This window comes from Ovis aries, chromosome 14 (assembly GCF_016772045.2).
Source record: "Ovis aries strain OAR_USU_Benz2616 breed Rambouillet chromosome 14, ARS-UI_Ramb_v3.0, whole genome shotgun sequence".
NCBI lineage: Eukaryota > Metazoa > Chordata > Mammalia > Artiodactyla > Bovidae > Ovis > Ovis aries.
This window is the reverse complement of record NC_056067.1, coordinates 47,439,620-47,456,384: the sequence shown is the minus strand read 5'-3', so window position 1 is coordinate 47,456,384 and position 16,765 is coordinate 47,439,620. Positions and strand designations below refer to the sequence as shown.

General features: G+C 50.1%; 1 protein-coding gene, 1 long non-coding RNA gene and 1 other non-coding gene across 3 annotated transcripts; 1 reads left to right on the top strand and 2 right to left on the bottom strand.

Annotated features, from left to right (window-relative positions):
- Positions 1-2,475: 2,475 nt before the first annotated feature.
- TRNAW-CCA (transfer RNA tryptophan (anticodon CCA)) lies at positions 2,476-2,547 on the bottom strand. Its single transcript has one exon. It is a non-coding gene; the product is annotated as a tRNA-Trp (tRNA).
- A 3,799-nt stretch (positions 2,548-6,346) lies between these two features.
- On the bottom strand, positions 6,347-11,863 carry LOC121816369 (uncharacterized). The gene is made up of 3 exons (XR_009596326.1): positions 11,716-11,863; positions 7,931-8,977; positions 6,347-7,220 (listed from the first exon to the last, which is right to left on the bottom strand). It is a non-coding gene; the product is annotated as an uncharacterized LOC121816369 (long non-coding RNA).
- On the top strand, positions 8,107-12,069 carry PPP1R14A (protein phosphatase 1 regulatory inhibitor subunit 14A). The gene is made up of 4 exons (XM_012095024.4): positions 8,107-8,346; positions 10,343-10,423; positions 11,007-11,039; positions 11,844-12,069. Exons 1-4 carry the CDS (start codon positions 8,146-8,148, stop codon positions 11,970-11,972), a joined length of 444 nt encoding a protein of 147 aa, XP_011950414.3. The 5' UTR covers positions 8,107-8,145; the 3' UTR covers positions 11,973-12,069.
- Positions 12,070-16,765: the final 4,696 nt, after the last annotated feature.

The following is a 16,765-nucleotide window of genomic DNA, read 5'->3' as shown; positions in this document are numbered from 1 at the left end:
AGCCTGCACCTGAGCGGCCGTACTCCTCCCTAGGCGCACCTGGGCCCGCCCCTGGCGCTGAGGTAAGGGCGGGGCTTATATTGGCTCCGCCCCGCGTGAGGCCTAGCCCGGGGCGGTAGGAGCAGGGTGAGCCCTAGGGCTCTTGCTGCCCGTGGGCGTCGGCTTGTTGGGCTTGTTGACCTTGTCCGAGCACCTTCGCTCTTGAACTTGGCCTCTGGGAAATGAGGGTGCAGGCGTGCTCTCACTGGACACCTGTGGGCTTTTTGCCCAGCTTGCTTCAGCCTTCCCATGACGGCAAGGGATTTCTTCTTTCTAAATTCCAACGTTCACTAAGTGCCTCCCCAGCGTTGACCAGTTCCCGCATCACCAGACAGGAACAGTGCAGCAGAGTGATGACAGAAGCACATGACAAAGTGATTATGGATGAGACGGGGCAAACACAGGCTGAATGATCAGGCGCTGCGTGGAGGAAGACCTGGGAGCCCAGACAGGTTCCCCGCTCAGTCTGAGAGAGGGCCAGAGAGGGCTCTCAGAGGAGATTATAGACCCATGAGTGAACAAGAGCCCCAGAGTCTGCCTTCGCGTTTCCAGTACTGAGATGAAGACAGATAATTAACCAGGGACAGATAGGTGTCAGGAGAGTGTTGGGGAAGCACAGGCAGAGTAATCAGACCTGAAAGGAGGGAAACCCAAAGGAGGCACCTGACCAGCTTAGGGGCCATGGGGGCACTTCCTGAAAGAGGCATATGTGAGCTGGATCTCGAAAGGAGGATGGAATAGGGCAAGCATAGGAGTAGGGGACAGCTGATGAATAATTAAAATAAATGTATTATTAAAAGCCCATAACAGTGCTATGAAGAAAATAAACTGGGGGCTAGGATGGAGAATAACAGTGGAGGAGGTGATTTAGATATGAACCCTGGAGGATAAGAAGAGCTGATGGACAAACATTCTAAGCAAACAGCAAATGCAAAAGTCCTGAAGCAAAAAAGGTGTCAGTGTGTTACAGAAGCCAGGGCCACACCCACTACTTGGCTTCCCTCCTGACATAATAGTATCTGAAGAGTCTTAACTGGGTTAACTAAGTGGTGTTTACCTTAAACAATTAAAGTTTTATGCCCGCCATCTTCTTTAATCTTGCAGTGAGGCCCTGGGACTCAAGGCCAAGAGTCTGCCCAAGATCTCTTAAGCACTTGAACCCAGTATCCCCACCACATTCCACTAAACCCAGGTTTATGCTGGAGGACTCAGAGGACTGTGGTGGGAGGTGAGGCTGGAAAGGAGACGCAGGCCTGTTCATTCATTCATCCTTTCTTTGAGCCCCACTATGAGCCAGGTGCTCTTGTAAACACTGGAGCAGATACCACAGTGAGCAAAGCGAAATGTCTGACCTGTAGGAACTCACTTTCTACTATTGAGAACAGTGATGTAACTAGCATATCTGACACTGAGACTGAGCCCCCTATTCTGAGTTCCCCTGCCTCTTTATCCAAAACTTTATTCCCTTTCTTGTTCTGCTCCTGTGCCCTTCAGGATTGAAGAGTATCAAAGGAAAAGGGAATTGAAACTGAGCAGGACCCTGTTTCTTGTTTGTAGAAGAAAGCTTTGGTTTCGTAGGCCTTCCTTGAGTTCCAAAGAGTCAACTCAAAAGTTACTAATTAGGGAAGTAAGGGAATGGAAACAAAGGAAACAGGCAAGAAACAGCAGTTCAGTGATAAGACAGACTCCTAGTTCCTCCTCAAGGGATATACGTAACAATCTGACGCATATCTAAGTTTTGCTTGCAGAAACTAAGACCCCCACCCAGGTGGAGGACAGTGACTAAATGCTGACCACAGGCATGTAGACCCCAGACTGGCTGGAACCAGAAGGTTGATGATTAAGGTTCCTGAAACATCACCCAGTTACCTCACCACCAACCAATCAAAAGAAAGTCTATGAACTAAAACCCTCACCCCAAATGTTACCTTGAAAACCCCCTCCCTGAAAGCCTTCAGCGAGATCCGTCTTTTGAGCTGCCCCTTCTCCCTGCATGCATGCATGCATGCTCAGTCACGTCCGATTCTTTTCCACCCCATGGACTGTAGCCCTCCAGCCTCCTCTGTCTGTGGGATTTTCCAGGCAGGAATACTAGAGTGGGTTGCCATTTCCTTCTCCAGGGGATCTTCCTGACCCAGGGATTGAACCTGTGTCTCCTGCATTGACAGGCAGATTCCTTACCACTGAGCCACCTGGGAAGCCTCTCCTTGCTTGCTGTCCTGCAAATAAATGCTGCACTTTTTTTTTTTTTTGCACTTTTCTTTACCACAACCCAGTGTCAGGAAATTAGCTTTGCTGTGAAAGTGAAAGTGAAGTCACTCAGTCATGTCCGACTCTTTGCGACCCCGTGGACTGTAGCCTACCAGGATTCTCCGTCCATGGGATTTTCCGGGCAAGAATACTGGAGTGGGTTGCCATTTCCTTCTCCAGGGGATCTTCCCGACCCAGGGATTGAACCTGGGTCTCCTGCATTGGAGGCAGACACTTTAACCTCTGAGCCACCAGGGAAGCTTTGCTGTATGGCAGGCCAATGAACCTACATTCAGTTCTGTAACAGCCTGTGGGGTGAATAATTTTTTATACCTCCTCCACTCTACCAAATTATTTTCAGTAATAATCATGTACGTATCATTATTTTATTTGTTCTTTAATTTTTTAATTAATAATCAAAATTTAATAAATTTCTCTTTTAAAGATATTACTCAAATTCAGTAAAATATTTCATGTATGAATGAAAGTTTGTACTTATCAAATAAAAATATTATGTCTTACAGTTCATACCCTGATACACTCTTTTGAATTTTTAAACACAAAAACTCCAAAAGAACATGTAGAATGACAATAGTTTCTCCATCTTTACAATCATTGTGCTATCCTTTAAATTTCTAATGTATTTAAATGCAAGACTATATAGAATCACAGAAATTGGAGACTCAAACTGTGCCTGATACAAGGCCAAATGATTCCAAATTGTTATGAACTTATTTTCAAAATGAGCACATAGCTCAGTCTATATATGTCAGAAGTCAACAGTATACATGAGAGTTCTCCATATTAACTTTCCTTTAGACTGTTGTGGCAAACAGCCCCCTATAATCCCCTCTGCTTAGGTGTGAGCAGGACCTGGGACTTGCTTCTAACCAACAGAATATGGCAAAGGAGGTTTACGTTACATTATGTAAGACTGTCCCCATGGACTGAGAGACTGTCCATGGCTGGCTCTGAAAGAAAGAAGTCGCCACATTGTGAGGATTGATGGAGAAGACCGCATGGTAAGGGATTATAGGTGGCCTCTGGGAGTCGAGGGCCATTCCCACTGATAGCCAGCTAGAAAATGAAGACCGCATCCCCACAGCCTCAAATAGATGGAAACGCATCTTTTCTCAGTGGAGTCTCCGATGAGATGGCAGCACTGGCTGACCCCTGGATTGCTGCCTGATGAGGCCCTAGAGAGAGAAGGCCCAGCTAAGCCATACCTGAAACCATGGGATAATAAACAAGTGTTTTTTCATTTGTGGCTGCACTGGGTCTTCACTGCTGCGTGGGCTCTTCTGTGGTTGAGGCGACTGGGGGCTATGCACTACTTGCGGGGCACGGGCTTCTCATTGTGGTGGCCTCCCTTTCTGCAGAGCATGGGCCCTAGGGCATACGGGCTTCAGTAGCTGCAGCATATGGGCTCAGTAGCTGTGGCTCCCAGGCTCTAGGGCGCATGCTCAGTGGATGTGGTGCATGGGCTTAGCTGCTCTGTGGCACATGGCATCTTCCCAGACCAGGAATCGATCCATGTCTCCTGCATTGGCGGGCAGATTCTTTACCACTGAGCCAACAGGTGTTGTTTTAAGCCACAGAATTTGTGGTAATATATTCAGAGCAATAAGAAACTAATACACATACAATACTTACTAAAGGATAAGAGTAATAAAAATATCTAATTTGAAACTTACCAATATATTATTAAAAGTCAACAGTTTTAAAAAACAAATTCAACAGTATTGCATTAATTGTTCAGTCAGTAGACCTCCAAACAATTTTTTTCCTAGGGGTGGAATGATTCTTTTAGCACCGATACCGTTTAGAATTTGTCAGTGCATGGCATAATATAAACTTGGCCAAATTTTTTTCCCCCAGACTTTAAACTTTTTATTTTGTATTGCATTATAGCTGATTAACAATGCTGTGGGAGTTTCAGGTGAACAGCAAAGGAACTCAGCTGTACATATACATTAATCCATTCTCCCCACATATCCCCTCCCATTCAGTCTGGCACATAACACTGAGCAGAGTTCCACGTGCTGTGGTCCTTGTTAGTTATCCATTTTAAATATAGCAGTGTGTACATGACCTTCCTAAAGTCCCCAACTATCCCTTCCTCACCGCCTAACCCATAACCAAAAGTTCGTTTTCTAAATCTGAGTCTCTTTCTGTTTTATAAGTTCATTTGTATCATTAATTTTTAGATTTCACATGTAGGGGATGTTGTATGGTATTTCTCCTTCTCTGTCTGACTTACTTCACTCAGTATGACAATCTCTAGGTCCATCCATGCTGCTACAAATGGCATTATTTTATTCTTTTTAATGGCTGAGTAATATTCCATCATAAACATGTACCACATCTTCAACTTTTGATCAGTTTTATTATTGTTTTAAAATTCTCTACAGGGTTGGCTCGTGGTAAAGAATTTGCCTGCCAGTGCAGGGGACACGGGTTCAATCCCTGGTCCAGGAAGTTCTCACATGCTGTCGGACAACTAAGCTCGTGCCCTGCAACTACCGAGCCAGTGCTCTGGAGCAACACGAGAAACCACTGCAATCAGAAGCTTGTGCACCACAACTAGAGAGTGGCCCCTGCTTGCTGCAGCTAGAGAAAGCCCAGCATAGCCCCAAATACATACATAAACCTTAAATAAACCTTAAAAGCTTCTGTACAGACTGTGCATCCCCTTTTTTCCTGTGCCCAAGTTGGACCATTCCTGTTTCCCTCCCTTTGGTATACCACTAGCTGGGAAAAAGACAGTAAATAAAATAAGTAAATTATATACTAGGTTAAAAGGCAGTGAGCATTATGGATAAAACACAGCCAGGTATGGGGCATGGGAGTTGCAATATAAAATAGGATTGTCAGAGAAGATCACTGCACAGGTAACATTTGAGGGAGATGAAGGAGTTAGCCCTGTTGACATCATTCTAGGGAAGACTTTTCATGATAGAGGAACAGCTAATGCAAAGTTGTTGGGGTAGGACTGTTTGGCAGAGCTTTGATTGTCCCACAACAATGGGGAGCTATGGACAGTTTTGTTTGGTTGGTTTTTCAAGATATCTCAGCTTTATTGAGCTACAACTAACATAGGGTACAATGTACCCTTTCAATGTGTGCAATTCAGTGGGTTTTAGTATATTCATAGAGTTGTGCAACTATCATCACGTTCAATTTTAGAAAATTTCATCATCCTCAAAAGAAGCCCCTTACTCTTTAGCAGTCACTCTCCTTCCTCCAGCCCTCTCAGCCACAGGCAACCATAAATCTATTTTCTGTCTCTATGAATTTACCTATCCTGAACATTTCCTGTAAATAGAATCATACAACATGTGGCCTTTTGTATCTGGTTTCTCTACCTTGGGCTTCCCTCGTGTCTCAGCTGGTAAAGAATCCGCGTGCAATGTAGGAGACAGACCTGGGTTTGATCCCTCGGTTGGGAAGAATCCCCTGGAGAAGGGAAAGGCTACCCACTCCAGTATTCTGGCCTGGAGAATTCCATGGACTGTGTAGTCCATGGGGTCACAAAGAGTCAGATACTGCTGGGTGACTTTCACTTCACTTCTCTGCCTTAGCATGTTTTCAAGGTTCATATATAGGTACTTAATTTCTTTCTATTACCAAATAAGAGTCCATCATATGGATATACCAAATTTTATTTATCCATTCATCAGTTGATGGGCTGGGTTTTTTCCCACCTGTTGTCTGCTATGAACATTCATGTACAGATTTTTGTGTGAACATATGTTCTCAACTCTCTGGTACACTAAAAATAGAATTGCTGGATCATATGGTAACTCTAAGTTTAACTTTTTAAGGAACTGCCAGGGGCTTCCCTGGTGGTCCAGCAGGTAAGAATCCACCTGCCAATGCAGGGGACGCGGGTTTGACCCTTGGTCCTGGAAGATCCTACATGCCTCTGAGCAACTAAGCCTGCAAGCCACTACTGAAGCCCACGCCTAGAGCCCCTGCTCCGCAGCAAGAGTAGCCCCCAGTCCCCTCAGCTAGAGAAAGCCAGTGTGCTGCAAGGAAGACCCAGCGCAGCCATAAATAAATAAATAGAGCTCTATTTTTTAATAAATCTTAAAAAAAAAACAAACTGCCAGACTGTTTTCCAAAGTGGCTGAACCATACACATTCCCACCGTCAATGTATCAGGGTTCTGATTCCTCCACATTCTTGCCAGCACTTGGTATTTTCTATTAAAAAAACGATAGCCCTCCTACTGAGTGTGAAGTGGTATTTCATTGTTGTTTCGATTTACATTTTCCTGATATTAATGATGTTGATCACCTTTTCAGGTATAGACTCTAGTATATCTTTTTTCTAGAAATGTCTATTCATGTCCTTTGTCTAGTTTTAAAATGGGTCGTCTTATAATTGAGTTACATGACTTCTTTCTTTATTTTAGATACAAGTACCTTATCAAATAGATAATTTGCAACTTTTTATCTCGTTCTGTGGGTTGTCTCTTCACTTTCGTGAAGTTCTTTAAAACAAGTTTTAAATTTTGATGGTGTCCAATTTATTTATTTTTTTCTTTTGTCGCTTTGCTTTTGGTGTCATATTTAAGGAACCATTGTCTAGCAATGGATAATCTTAGGCAGGGGAAGGACATGGCCAAATGTAAGGTTTTAAAAAAATTGTTTGTTTATTTATGGCTGCACTGGGTCTTCGTTGCTGCTCCTGGGCTTTTCTCTCGTTGCGGCAAGTGGGGATTACTCTCTCGCTGGGGTGCCCGGGCTTCTCATTGCAGTGGCTTCTCTTGTTTCCGAGCACTGCCTCTAAGGGCATGTGGGTTTTAGCAGTTGCAGCACACAGGCTTAATTGCCCCATGGCATGTGGAATCTTCCTGGACCAAAGATCAAACTCGGGTTCCTTTCATTGGCAGGCAGATTCTCAACCACTGGACCACCAGGGAAGTCCTGCCAAATTTAAGTTTTGAAGTGCTTTCAATTAAGGTGGGAAGACTTGTGAGGTAAGAAATTTCTCTGGTCACCCTTGTTAAACGTGCAAACTCCACCCTCCTCCATTTCTCATTTTCTGCTTCATATTTCTCCATAAACTAATCATATTCTAACAAACTGTGTAATATACTATACTTACTTATTATGTCACCACTTGTCTCCACCTCATGGAATGTTGATTCCATGAGGATTAGGCTTGTGTTTTGTTCACCGCTCTGTCCTCGGTGCCCAGGGAAGTTGAGCAGGGGGAACCTGGTGATCACCGGGGAGACGAGAGAACCCTTGGATGCTATCTGCCATAAGGAGACTGATATGAAGGGGAGAAAGAAAGGCGGCGAGGTGGCGGGGAGGGGTGGCTAACAGCTCAGATGACATGATGTCAAAAGAATATTTGTTGAATAAAGCGAATATGAACAAATGGATACATGGGTGACTGAATAAATGAAAGAGGGGTCAAAAGACCTACCGTGAGTGCTATGGCTTGACCTTCCTTTGCAGAGTAGGTAGCACAGGGCCTCCCGCACTGTCCCTGGCAACCACCAGGGGGCGAAGACAGGCCGGGTCCCCGAGAGCCCATCCCGGTACCCGCCCCGCCCCGCCCCGGGGATCCAGGTCCCGGGAGCCCCAGCCACTCTGCAGGGCCTGGGGCTCCCGGACCCCGCCCATACCTGAACCAGGAACAGCCGCGGGCTTCCCGAGGGCGCAGCCGCAAGTCCTCGCGCTGCAGGCGGGGAAACTGAGGCCCGGGGCGGTCGGGGCGGGGCCGGCCCCCCTGCGAGTCCGATCCCCCGCCCCCGGCCGGCCCCGCCCCGGCCCGTAAGAGTGCCCCTGGGCGCCCGGCGAAAGCGCACAGCGCGGCGCCGGGGCCGGGGCCAGGACCACGATGGCAGCTCAGCGGCTGGGCAAGCGGGTGCTGAGCAAGCTGCAGGCTCCATCGCGGGCCCGGGGGCCGGGGGGCAGCCCCGGGGGGCTGCAGAAGCGGCACGCGCGCGTCACCGTCAAGTATGACCGGCGAGAGCTGCAGCGGCGGCTGGACGTGGAGAAGTGGATCGACGGGCGCTTGGAGGAGCTGTACCGCGGCAGGGTGAGGCGGAGAGGGGTGGGGGGCACAGACGGGGAGACCCCGGGGGAGGGAGAGGGGAACCCTGGTTGGTTGTTCTCGCTGATGCACCCTGATGCAGCCTCCTTCGCACGGGAGAACGCAGCCCCCTGGACTCCTGGGCCCCGCCGTCTACCTTCCATGACACTCTGCTTGTGCACACAGACACACACTTGGGTCCAAACTCCCGGCTTTAGCATGTGGGAGCTGGAGTGACCTTATTTGGAGAAAGGGTGGGGGCAAGGGGGATGTCTTAAAACCAAACATAGACGTGGTGTCTGGGGGAGATACAACCACAGCATACAGCAAAGGAAGCATTGGCATTGCTGCGGCCACTCGCAGACACAGTGACAGAAGCAACAACTCCACACGGCCTCCCCGGGTCACAAGAGGGGGGCGCTTACAGATCAGCCTATGTGACTGCCACAGGCTCTCCCAGTCACCCCAACCCAGGCCACGGCCACATGCAGACACAACACGGCTATACCCACACAAAAGGACTCTAGTCACGGCTGTCCACAGATGTACAGCAAAGCTGTAGCAACTCGCAGACACTGCAAGCTACAACAGCTACCTCTGACACCCAGTGATTCAAGTAACGACCATCCATTATCTCCTAAAAGCAAAAAAACGATAATCACTTTGCAAGCGCAATGATAGATGCTGCAGCCACGCACAGACATAAAATAACAGAAATTATAGCTACACCCAGACAGCAAACTGCGTAAGCCATGGGCTCCTCCGGCCACACAAAGGCAGAAACTGCATCTGCCCATGAACACACACGGCATATGCTACAGCCTCCACTGCTATCTCTTGGGCTACAGACAGACATGACATTTCACTGTCTGTAGTCACATTTGTACAACACACACGTGCTGCAGAGCACGGTCACAGGTACACACGCACACACACAGGATGAGATACTGTCCTCAGCACAGCTCGAAGCTGGGAGACGCCACAGCCCCTTGCAGTGACCCGAGGTCCCTCCGTCCTCAGACACGTGTGGGCTCACACTGATGGACAGTGGCTAGTGGTAGGTGGCATCAGCTAGCCAGACTCCCAGGGACACAAGCTGTGGTCACTTATTGATTGACCTATGCTGCAGTGAGACAAACGCAGCTAAGCGAGTCACCCACCTCCACCCTTAGGACCACAGACCTCTGACACAGAGAACATCACACACACACATGACACATCTCTGCATCCTCCCGTCGGCCCTGGTCTCAAACACAGAGACTCACATAGGCGGTTTACACCCTTACAGACACTCCACGCCACACACCATCCCCCGACTGCCTGGGCCTGAAGCCCACAGTGGAGTCAGTCGGATTTTGCTGGAGGAGGAGAGACTGTAGCCTCTGAGATCTCTGTGCTCAGACAGCTGGGATCTGTCCCCCACAGGGGTACCGAGCCAGCCTGCATTTGGCCCTTTGCCTCAAGAGGCCACCCAAGGGTCCCCCTCTTGGCCGCTCGAAATCGGCTTGTGACTTATCCCACCCACCCACCTTGGGGACTTGAGGTTGTGCTAGGGCCCCAGGGGGTAAGGGGCCATCCCTAGCAGGCTCTAGCCTGCCAGCTTCCCTCCCCTCCACCTAGTGCTTAAACTTTTCCTTGAAAGGACAGAGCCAGCCCCTCTCCAGAATCCCATAATCTGACATTCCAAGACTCGACCAGGCCTGCTTCCCACTGTGGGAACCGGAGCCAAGGCAGGAGTGCAGTGCCAGGCCTGAGACTCCCGGGACCCAGGGGCCAGGATCCGAGCTGGTACAAGCTCTGGGGCCTCTGTCAACCCATCTGTCATCCTCCCCCACCCCGCCACACCCAGATGTCCCGCCTCGGCGGTGCTGTCCCTGACTACCACATTATTGCTCCAGAACCCGCCAGCTGGGCCCTGGGGCGGCTGGGGCTCCTCCGGAGCCTGGGACAAAGACAGGGGAGGGAGGGAAGGGACCCTGACTGCCCCTCCTTCTCCGCTCAGGAGGCAGACATGCCTGATGAGGTCAACATCGATGAATTGTTGGAATTAGAGAGCGAAGAGGAGAGAAGCCGGAAAATACAGGTAGGTGGAAGGGAAAGCCGCACCTAGCCCCCTCCCCTGCATCTCCCTAAAAATCGTGTCAATAATTAACGGGTTTATTGAGCACTCCCTCAGTGCCAGGCACTGTTAATGGTTTTAAGCTTTGTAACTTATTTAATCTTCACAAAATCCTCCAAAGGGGCTGTTATCTCCATTGCACTACTATCGCTACTATTATCTCCATTTTCAAAGGAAAATGACTCCCAGAGATATCTAATCACTTGCCCAGGGTCACACAGCTCAGCAGGGGCAGAGCTGAGAGTCAGAGCGCAGCAGAGCGCACGCAGTGCCCAGCTTTTCCGGCCTCCGTGCTCTAGAGGGAGGGAATGCTTTGTGACCTTCTGGCCCTCTGTGGATCCAGCGCTGGTTGGGAGCTGAGTGTCTGGACTCACCTCTAGCCCCCAGTAGCTCTCTAAGATGCCCAGATCTATTTCTTCCCTTGAAGCCACGTGGGAAGTCCACCTGGACGTCCATCTGTCTTGCTGCCTTGGGGCTTTGCTGGGTTGGAGGGGTGTAGGTGTTGGTCATTTACTAATTTTTTTTTTTTCTGTTGGGGGTTGTTTAGGGACTCCTAAAGTCGTGCACAAACCCCACAGAGGTGAGTTTTCTGTCCCCCACTCTAGGCCCTGTTCTGTTCTCCCCACCCGTGGGGGTGGGCTCTGGGGAGGAGGGAGGAAGCTGGCAGGGCCAGGACCCGCAGAGGGAACCCTGGGGGCCCTGCGTCTCCCAGGGCCCTTTCCTCATCTCAGTGGTGTCCTTTGTCTTCCTCACTCCTGTCCCTCTCTCCCCATCTGCTGCCGGGGGCTCCATTATCTCCCCCTGCTGAGACGCTCCCCCATCTGTCTCCTGTCTCTGCCTCTCTCCCCCGTCCCTGCCTGCAGCACCCTGGGGCTCCCTTCCCCACCTCTCAGGGGCCCCCCAGCCTTCCAGGCCCTGAGCGGCCCAACCCCTCCCACTTCCTTCCCGGCTTTAAAAGGGAAAACTATTCGTGTTTCTCTGACCAGCTCTGGGCTGCCTGAGGGACAAACGTCACTGTGTGTCTGTCTGCCCTGGAGCCGGCTCAGGCCTCTGGCCCCTGGGGACCCTCCTGGTAATCTCTTGGCCTGAGAAATAGCCCCATGTCGCCCCGTGGCTCTGTTTCTTTCTCGGGCCCCTGGTTTCTCCTCCCACCTCTTCTCTGCACCTCTCTCCATTTCTGTCTCTCTCCCTGCCTCCGGTCTCTTCCTTTCTCTCCGGCCTGTTCGTCTCCATCTGGAGCCTCTGCCCCTCCTTACCTCCACCTCCATCCCCTCTCACTGGCCAGAGGGCAGGAAAAAGAGGGGTCCCAGGTCGGAAGGGCTGGGCTGGCCAGGGGGTGCCCCCACCCATCCCTGTGTTCTCAGCACCCTCGCCCCGTCCTCAGGACTTTGTCCAGGAGCTTCTGGCGAAGCTGCGAGGCCTCCACAAGCAGCCAGGCCTCCGTCAGCCCAGCCCCTCCGGCGACGGCAGCCTGAGCCCCCGCCAGGACCGAGCCCGGACCGCACCGCCCTGACCCCCTCTGGCCTCCGTGACCTGCTCCATCTCCCCGCCACCCAACGCCGCCGTCCTGGCTTGTTTATAAGTCGTATTTAATGGTTCCGTAACAATAACATCGCGTGCCTGTTTTTCCTCTCCCCGGTTACTGTGGGCTTCCCTGAGCGCCTCCCCCCACAGCCCTCTCTCCCGCTGCGTCTCCCCGGCCCCTGCCCCCGCAGCTGGCCCGGACAGATGGAGAACAGCTCCTCAGCCAGAGAGCATGAGAACAGGCCCTGCTGACCTTCCACCCCTGGGGTTCACATCCTGTCCTCGCCTCCCCCAGCCTTGGCCTAGCCCCAGCCAGCAGGCCTCCGTATGTGGGCAGTGGTGGAAGGGGGGTGCTGTGGGGAGGACCACCTGTGGACCACCGCAGCAGAGGCCCAGGACCGAATGTGCCTGCTGTGACCACAGCGTACCCGGAACAAACCATTCATCTTCTCCATAGATTTTATTGCACATTCATTGAATGCTTTTATCCCGGGGTTGGGAAGATCCCCTGGAGAAGGAAATGGAAAGCCACTCCAGTATTCTTGCCTGGGAAATTCCATGGACAGAGGAGCCTGGAAGGCTACAGTCCATGGGGTGGCAAGAGTCGAACACGACTTAGTGACTAAACCACCACCATTGGATGCTTAGCACTGCCATTGGTATTGAAGCCACAGAGATAAGCAGAAAATGGCCCCTGGCGTCAAGGTGGTGGGGAAGGAGAGCCTGCAGGCGGGAGATTAGAGCAAAGTGTGCTGAATGGTTCAAGATACTTGGGAGCCTAGGGAGTGGGAGGAGCGGTTCTTGGGGTGGTGAAGAAATCTAGGAGTGCTTCCTGAAGAAAGTGACACTTGGGCAGGGCTTTGAGGGATGTGTAGGAGTGTGCGTGAAATGGGTACCCATATTTGAGGACTCTGAACTGGTGGGTGACGGGATTAACACTGGGGCTGAGGAGGCTTCCCTGGTGGCTCAGACGGTAAAGCATTTGCCTGCAGTATGGGATACCCAGGTTCAAACCTTGGGTCAGGAATATCCCCTGGAGAAGGAAATGGCAACCCATTCCAGTACTCTTGCCTGGAAAATTCCTCAGATGGAGGAGTCTGATGAGCTACAGTCCATGGGGGTCGCAAAGAGTTGGACACGACTGAGCAACTTCACTTTCTTTCTGAGACAGGGAAGATAACAAATAATTGGCAGGCCCATCTATCAGTCAGAATAGACAAGTCCTCCAGAACTGAAACAGGGAAGCCGATTGGGCTGGGGCATGCTCATGCTGGGGAAAGGAGGCCCGGAAGAGTCTTAGGGGAAGGGCCAGGGTATCAAGTGAATAGCAGCTATTTATCAAAGACTGTGGAAGTATTTCATTATTATAACAATAGTTTTGTTGTACCATCAGTCCCAGCCATGTACAATCAGGAGATGGGGGTGTGGCTGTGTTTAGCCCTGGGGTCAGGTCAGAGCTGCTTTGTGACCCTCTGGCCCTCTCTGGATCCAGTGCTGGTTGTGGAGCTGTCTGGACTCATCCCTAGCCTGGAGGGGCAAAGCACCTCTCCCATCTCACCCCTACTAACCAAAATTTGCGCCTCAGCCCCCATGCCCATTCAGTGCCACCCAGCAGCCCTGCCAAAATTAGGCGCCCATCTCAGGGGTCTGAGTTCTTGTCTGGCAGGAAGAGAAGCTGACCCTGGAGAAGAGGAATACCCAGGAGCCCCTGGTCTGTCCAGCCCTTCAGGTGACCCTGCTGTCCCTGTGCAGACAGACCTCAGGCTTCCAGGGCCTCTTCTCCTCCACACAACCGGGTACAGAGTGTGAGCGGGGAGCCCCTCCGCCCAGCAGCCACATGAAGTCTTGGGTGTGCCAGGTGGCCTCTTAGTTTCCTCGTCTGTAAAGTGGGGACTTCACCCATGAGGAAACTGAGGCCCAGGCAGTGATGTCAGTTGCCCCAAGTCACTCAGCTGGGAAGTGGTGCTGGGTTTCAGTCCTAGGCATTATGGCTCCAGAACCCAACTACGTCTTCACTACAGTGCCCTTATAAGCCATAGCTTTAGCATAAATTGCAGTTCTTCAGGGGCAAGAAGAGGTGTACTAATTCATACTAAGGTGCAAGTGACTGCTACCAGCTCTCTGAAATAGCCTATCCAAAGGTCAATGCAGGGAATTCCTTGGTGTTCAAGTGGTTAAGCCTCCATGCTTCTAATGCAGGGACCGAGGGTTTCATCCCTGGTCAGAGAACTAGGTCCCACATGCTGTGTGGTGCAGCCAAAAATTTTTTTAAAGTAAAATAAAGGGCAATACAGTTTGAGAACGTGGCTACAACAAATGGATCTGGAAGCAGCATACCATGGTGGGTAAGAGCATGACCTCTGGGGTTAAGGCCTGGATTCAAAGGCCATCTGTTCTACTTCATAGCTGTCTGGTCTAGTGCAAATCACTTAACCCCTCTGTGTCCACATGCTTCAAGTGTTCACATCTGTAAAATGAAGGTGATGATAATAGTACCTGCCTTCCAGGGTGGTTGTGAAGTTTAAATGCATTGATCATAGACTAGCGCCAGGGCACATAATAAGCTTTATGATCAACTTTATCATTGGGGGGAAGACTGAACCATTAGCTCCTTACAGCCACCATCCCTGGCCAACAAAATGTCCTCAGGGACACTGAATCACAGCCCCTCCATTAAGGAAAAGTCACAAAGGACACAGTGTACCTGGCCTACCAGGCTTGCATCATTGCCACACTCACCTCACACTGCCTCCCAGGCATCTGTGATCTTGTTTCTCACTTATCAGCCAAATAATACTTTTTCTCACTTTTAAAAATTTTGGCTTCATCTCTCAGGTTGTGGGATCTTGGTTCCCTGACCAGGGACTGAACCAGGGGGTCAGCAATTAAAGCAGAGCTCAAACCACCGGACCTCCAGGGAAGTCCCTCTTACATTTTAGTCTTCTTCCACCTTGCTCCCTCCATGGGCTTCTTCTGGCTTCAGAAGAGAAACCCTCCACTCTCCACCCCCCTCACCTGTCACCATTCTGCCTTCATCCCTCCTCTTTCCCCCTCCCTCCTCTTTCCTTCACTTCCAGGAGGCTCTTTCCCTCCTGGACTCTCAAATGTTTCTCTGCCCCAGCACTCTACTCAGAATCCCTCATCATTTAGATGTAATTTCAGACAGGTGTCCTTGAGCCCCTATGGCTATCCTGTCACAATAAATTTTCTCCACAGGATTTATCACACCCTGAAATTTTAGTTTACTTTCTGTCTACCCTCCCTGGTCGCTTGCGACCCTATGGACTGTATCCATGAGGCTCCTCTGTCCATGGAATTCTCCAGGTAAGAACACTGGAGCGGGTTGCCATGCCCTCCTCCAGGAGATTATCCCAACCCAGGAATCGAACCTGTGCTTTTTGCGTCTCCGGCTTGGTAGACGGGTTCTTTACCACTGAGCCGCCAGAGAAGGAGCCACCCGGGTGGCCCCCTACCTTCCCCTTCTTTCAGAATATTAGCTTACTAGGCCCAGCGGTATTCCTAACGTCAGGAGCGGCGCCTGGCACCCGGTAGGTGCTGGACCAATAACAGCGCCTCCTGGTGGCCACATTCTCCGCGCACAGTAACCCTCCTCGAGGGTGAAGGGACGTGAAGCCTTAGCGCCCTCTCGTGGCTATGCGACTTGTTTTAAAGTTTTTTTTTGTTTGTTTTTTTTTTAGTTGCTCAGTCTTATCCGACTCTTTGAGATCCCATGGACTGTAGCCTACCATGGGATTTTCCAGGCAAGAGTACTGGAGTGGGTTGCCATTCCACCAGAGGATCTGACTTGTTTTAAACTACACCCGAAAGGTCAGTTACTCCAGGGGGCTCAGTCATTCAGTTCAGTCGCTCTGTCGTGTCTGACTCTTTGCGATCCCATGAACCGCAGCACGCCAGGCCTCCCTGTCCATCACCAACTCCCGGAGTTCACTCAAACCAGGGGGCTCAGCCGGCATTAATTAAGAGCTGGCTGCAGAGATTGCTACTGCAAAGCACTCGCCTATCTTTGATCAACAGCAGAGGCTTTGCTAATAGAATGATAAATATTAGAAATGGGATCACATTGATGATATGATTGCTAATTGGCCAAAATGTTTTAGAAGTACTACTTGCCTTTATAATAAAGAGGGCAGGAAGACTATTCACAAAAGGTGTATCATGGTTGATACAAGATAAGCCTACAAGAATCAATGTCATTTCACTAATACTAACATAACCAATAAAACATTATTTAAAAAATGTGTTCTGGAAATCCAGCACCAAAAAGCAAAACAAACTCGTTCAGCTCTCAGTAGCTACAAAAACTATAGTTTATTTAACACCTTAAAGATACTTAAGTCCTTGAAGGAAAAAGCATCAATATGCCGATAAAGGATACAGAAGATAATGTGGGAAAAAATGAGACTATCCATGCCTTTGCATAAGATATCTTAGTCTTATCCACATGTCAGTTCTCTCCAAATTAGTCAATAAATTCAAAGCAACTTCAATCAGAATTCTGGATGGGTTTTCTGAGGTACTTGATAAAACCTATTCTAAAATTTGTGTGGAGGAATGCATGCACGCATGCTGAGTCGATTCAGTCGTGTCCGACTCTTCGACGCTGTGGGCTGTAGCTTGCCAGGCTCCTTTGTCCATGGGATTTCTCAGGCAAGAATACTGGAGTTGGTTGCCATGCCCTCCTCCAGAGGATCCTCCCGACGATCGAATCATGTATCTTCTGTCTCCTTCATTGGCAGGCAGGTTCTTTACCACTAGCGCCAC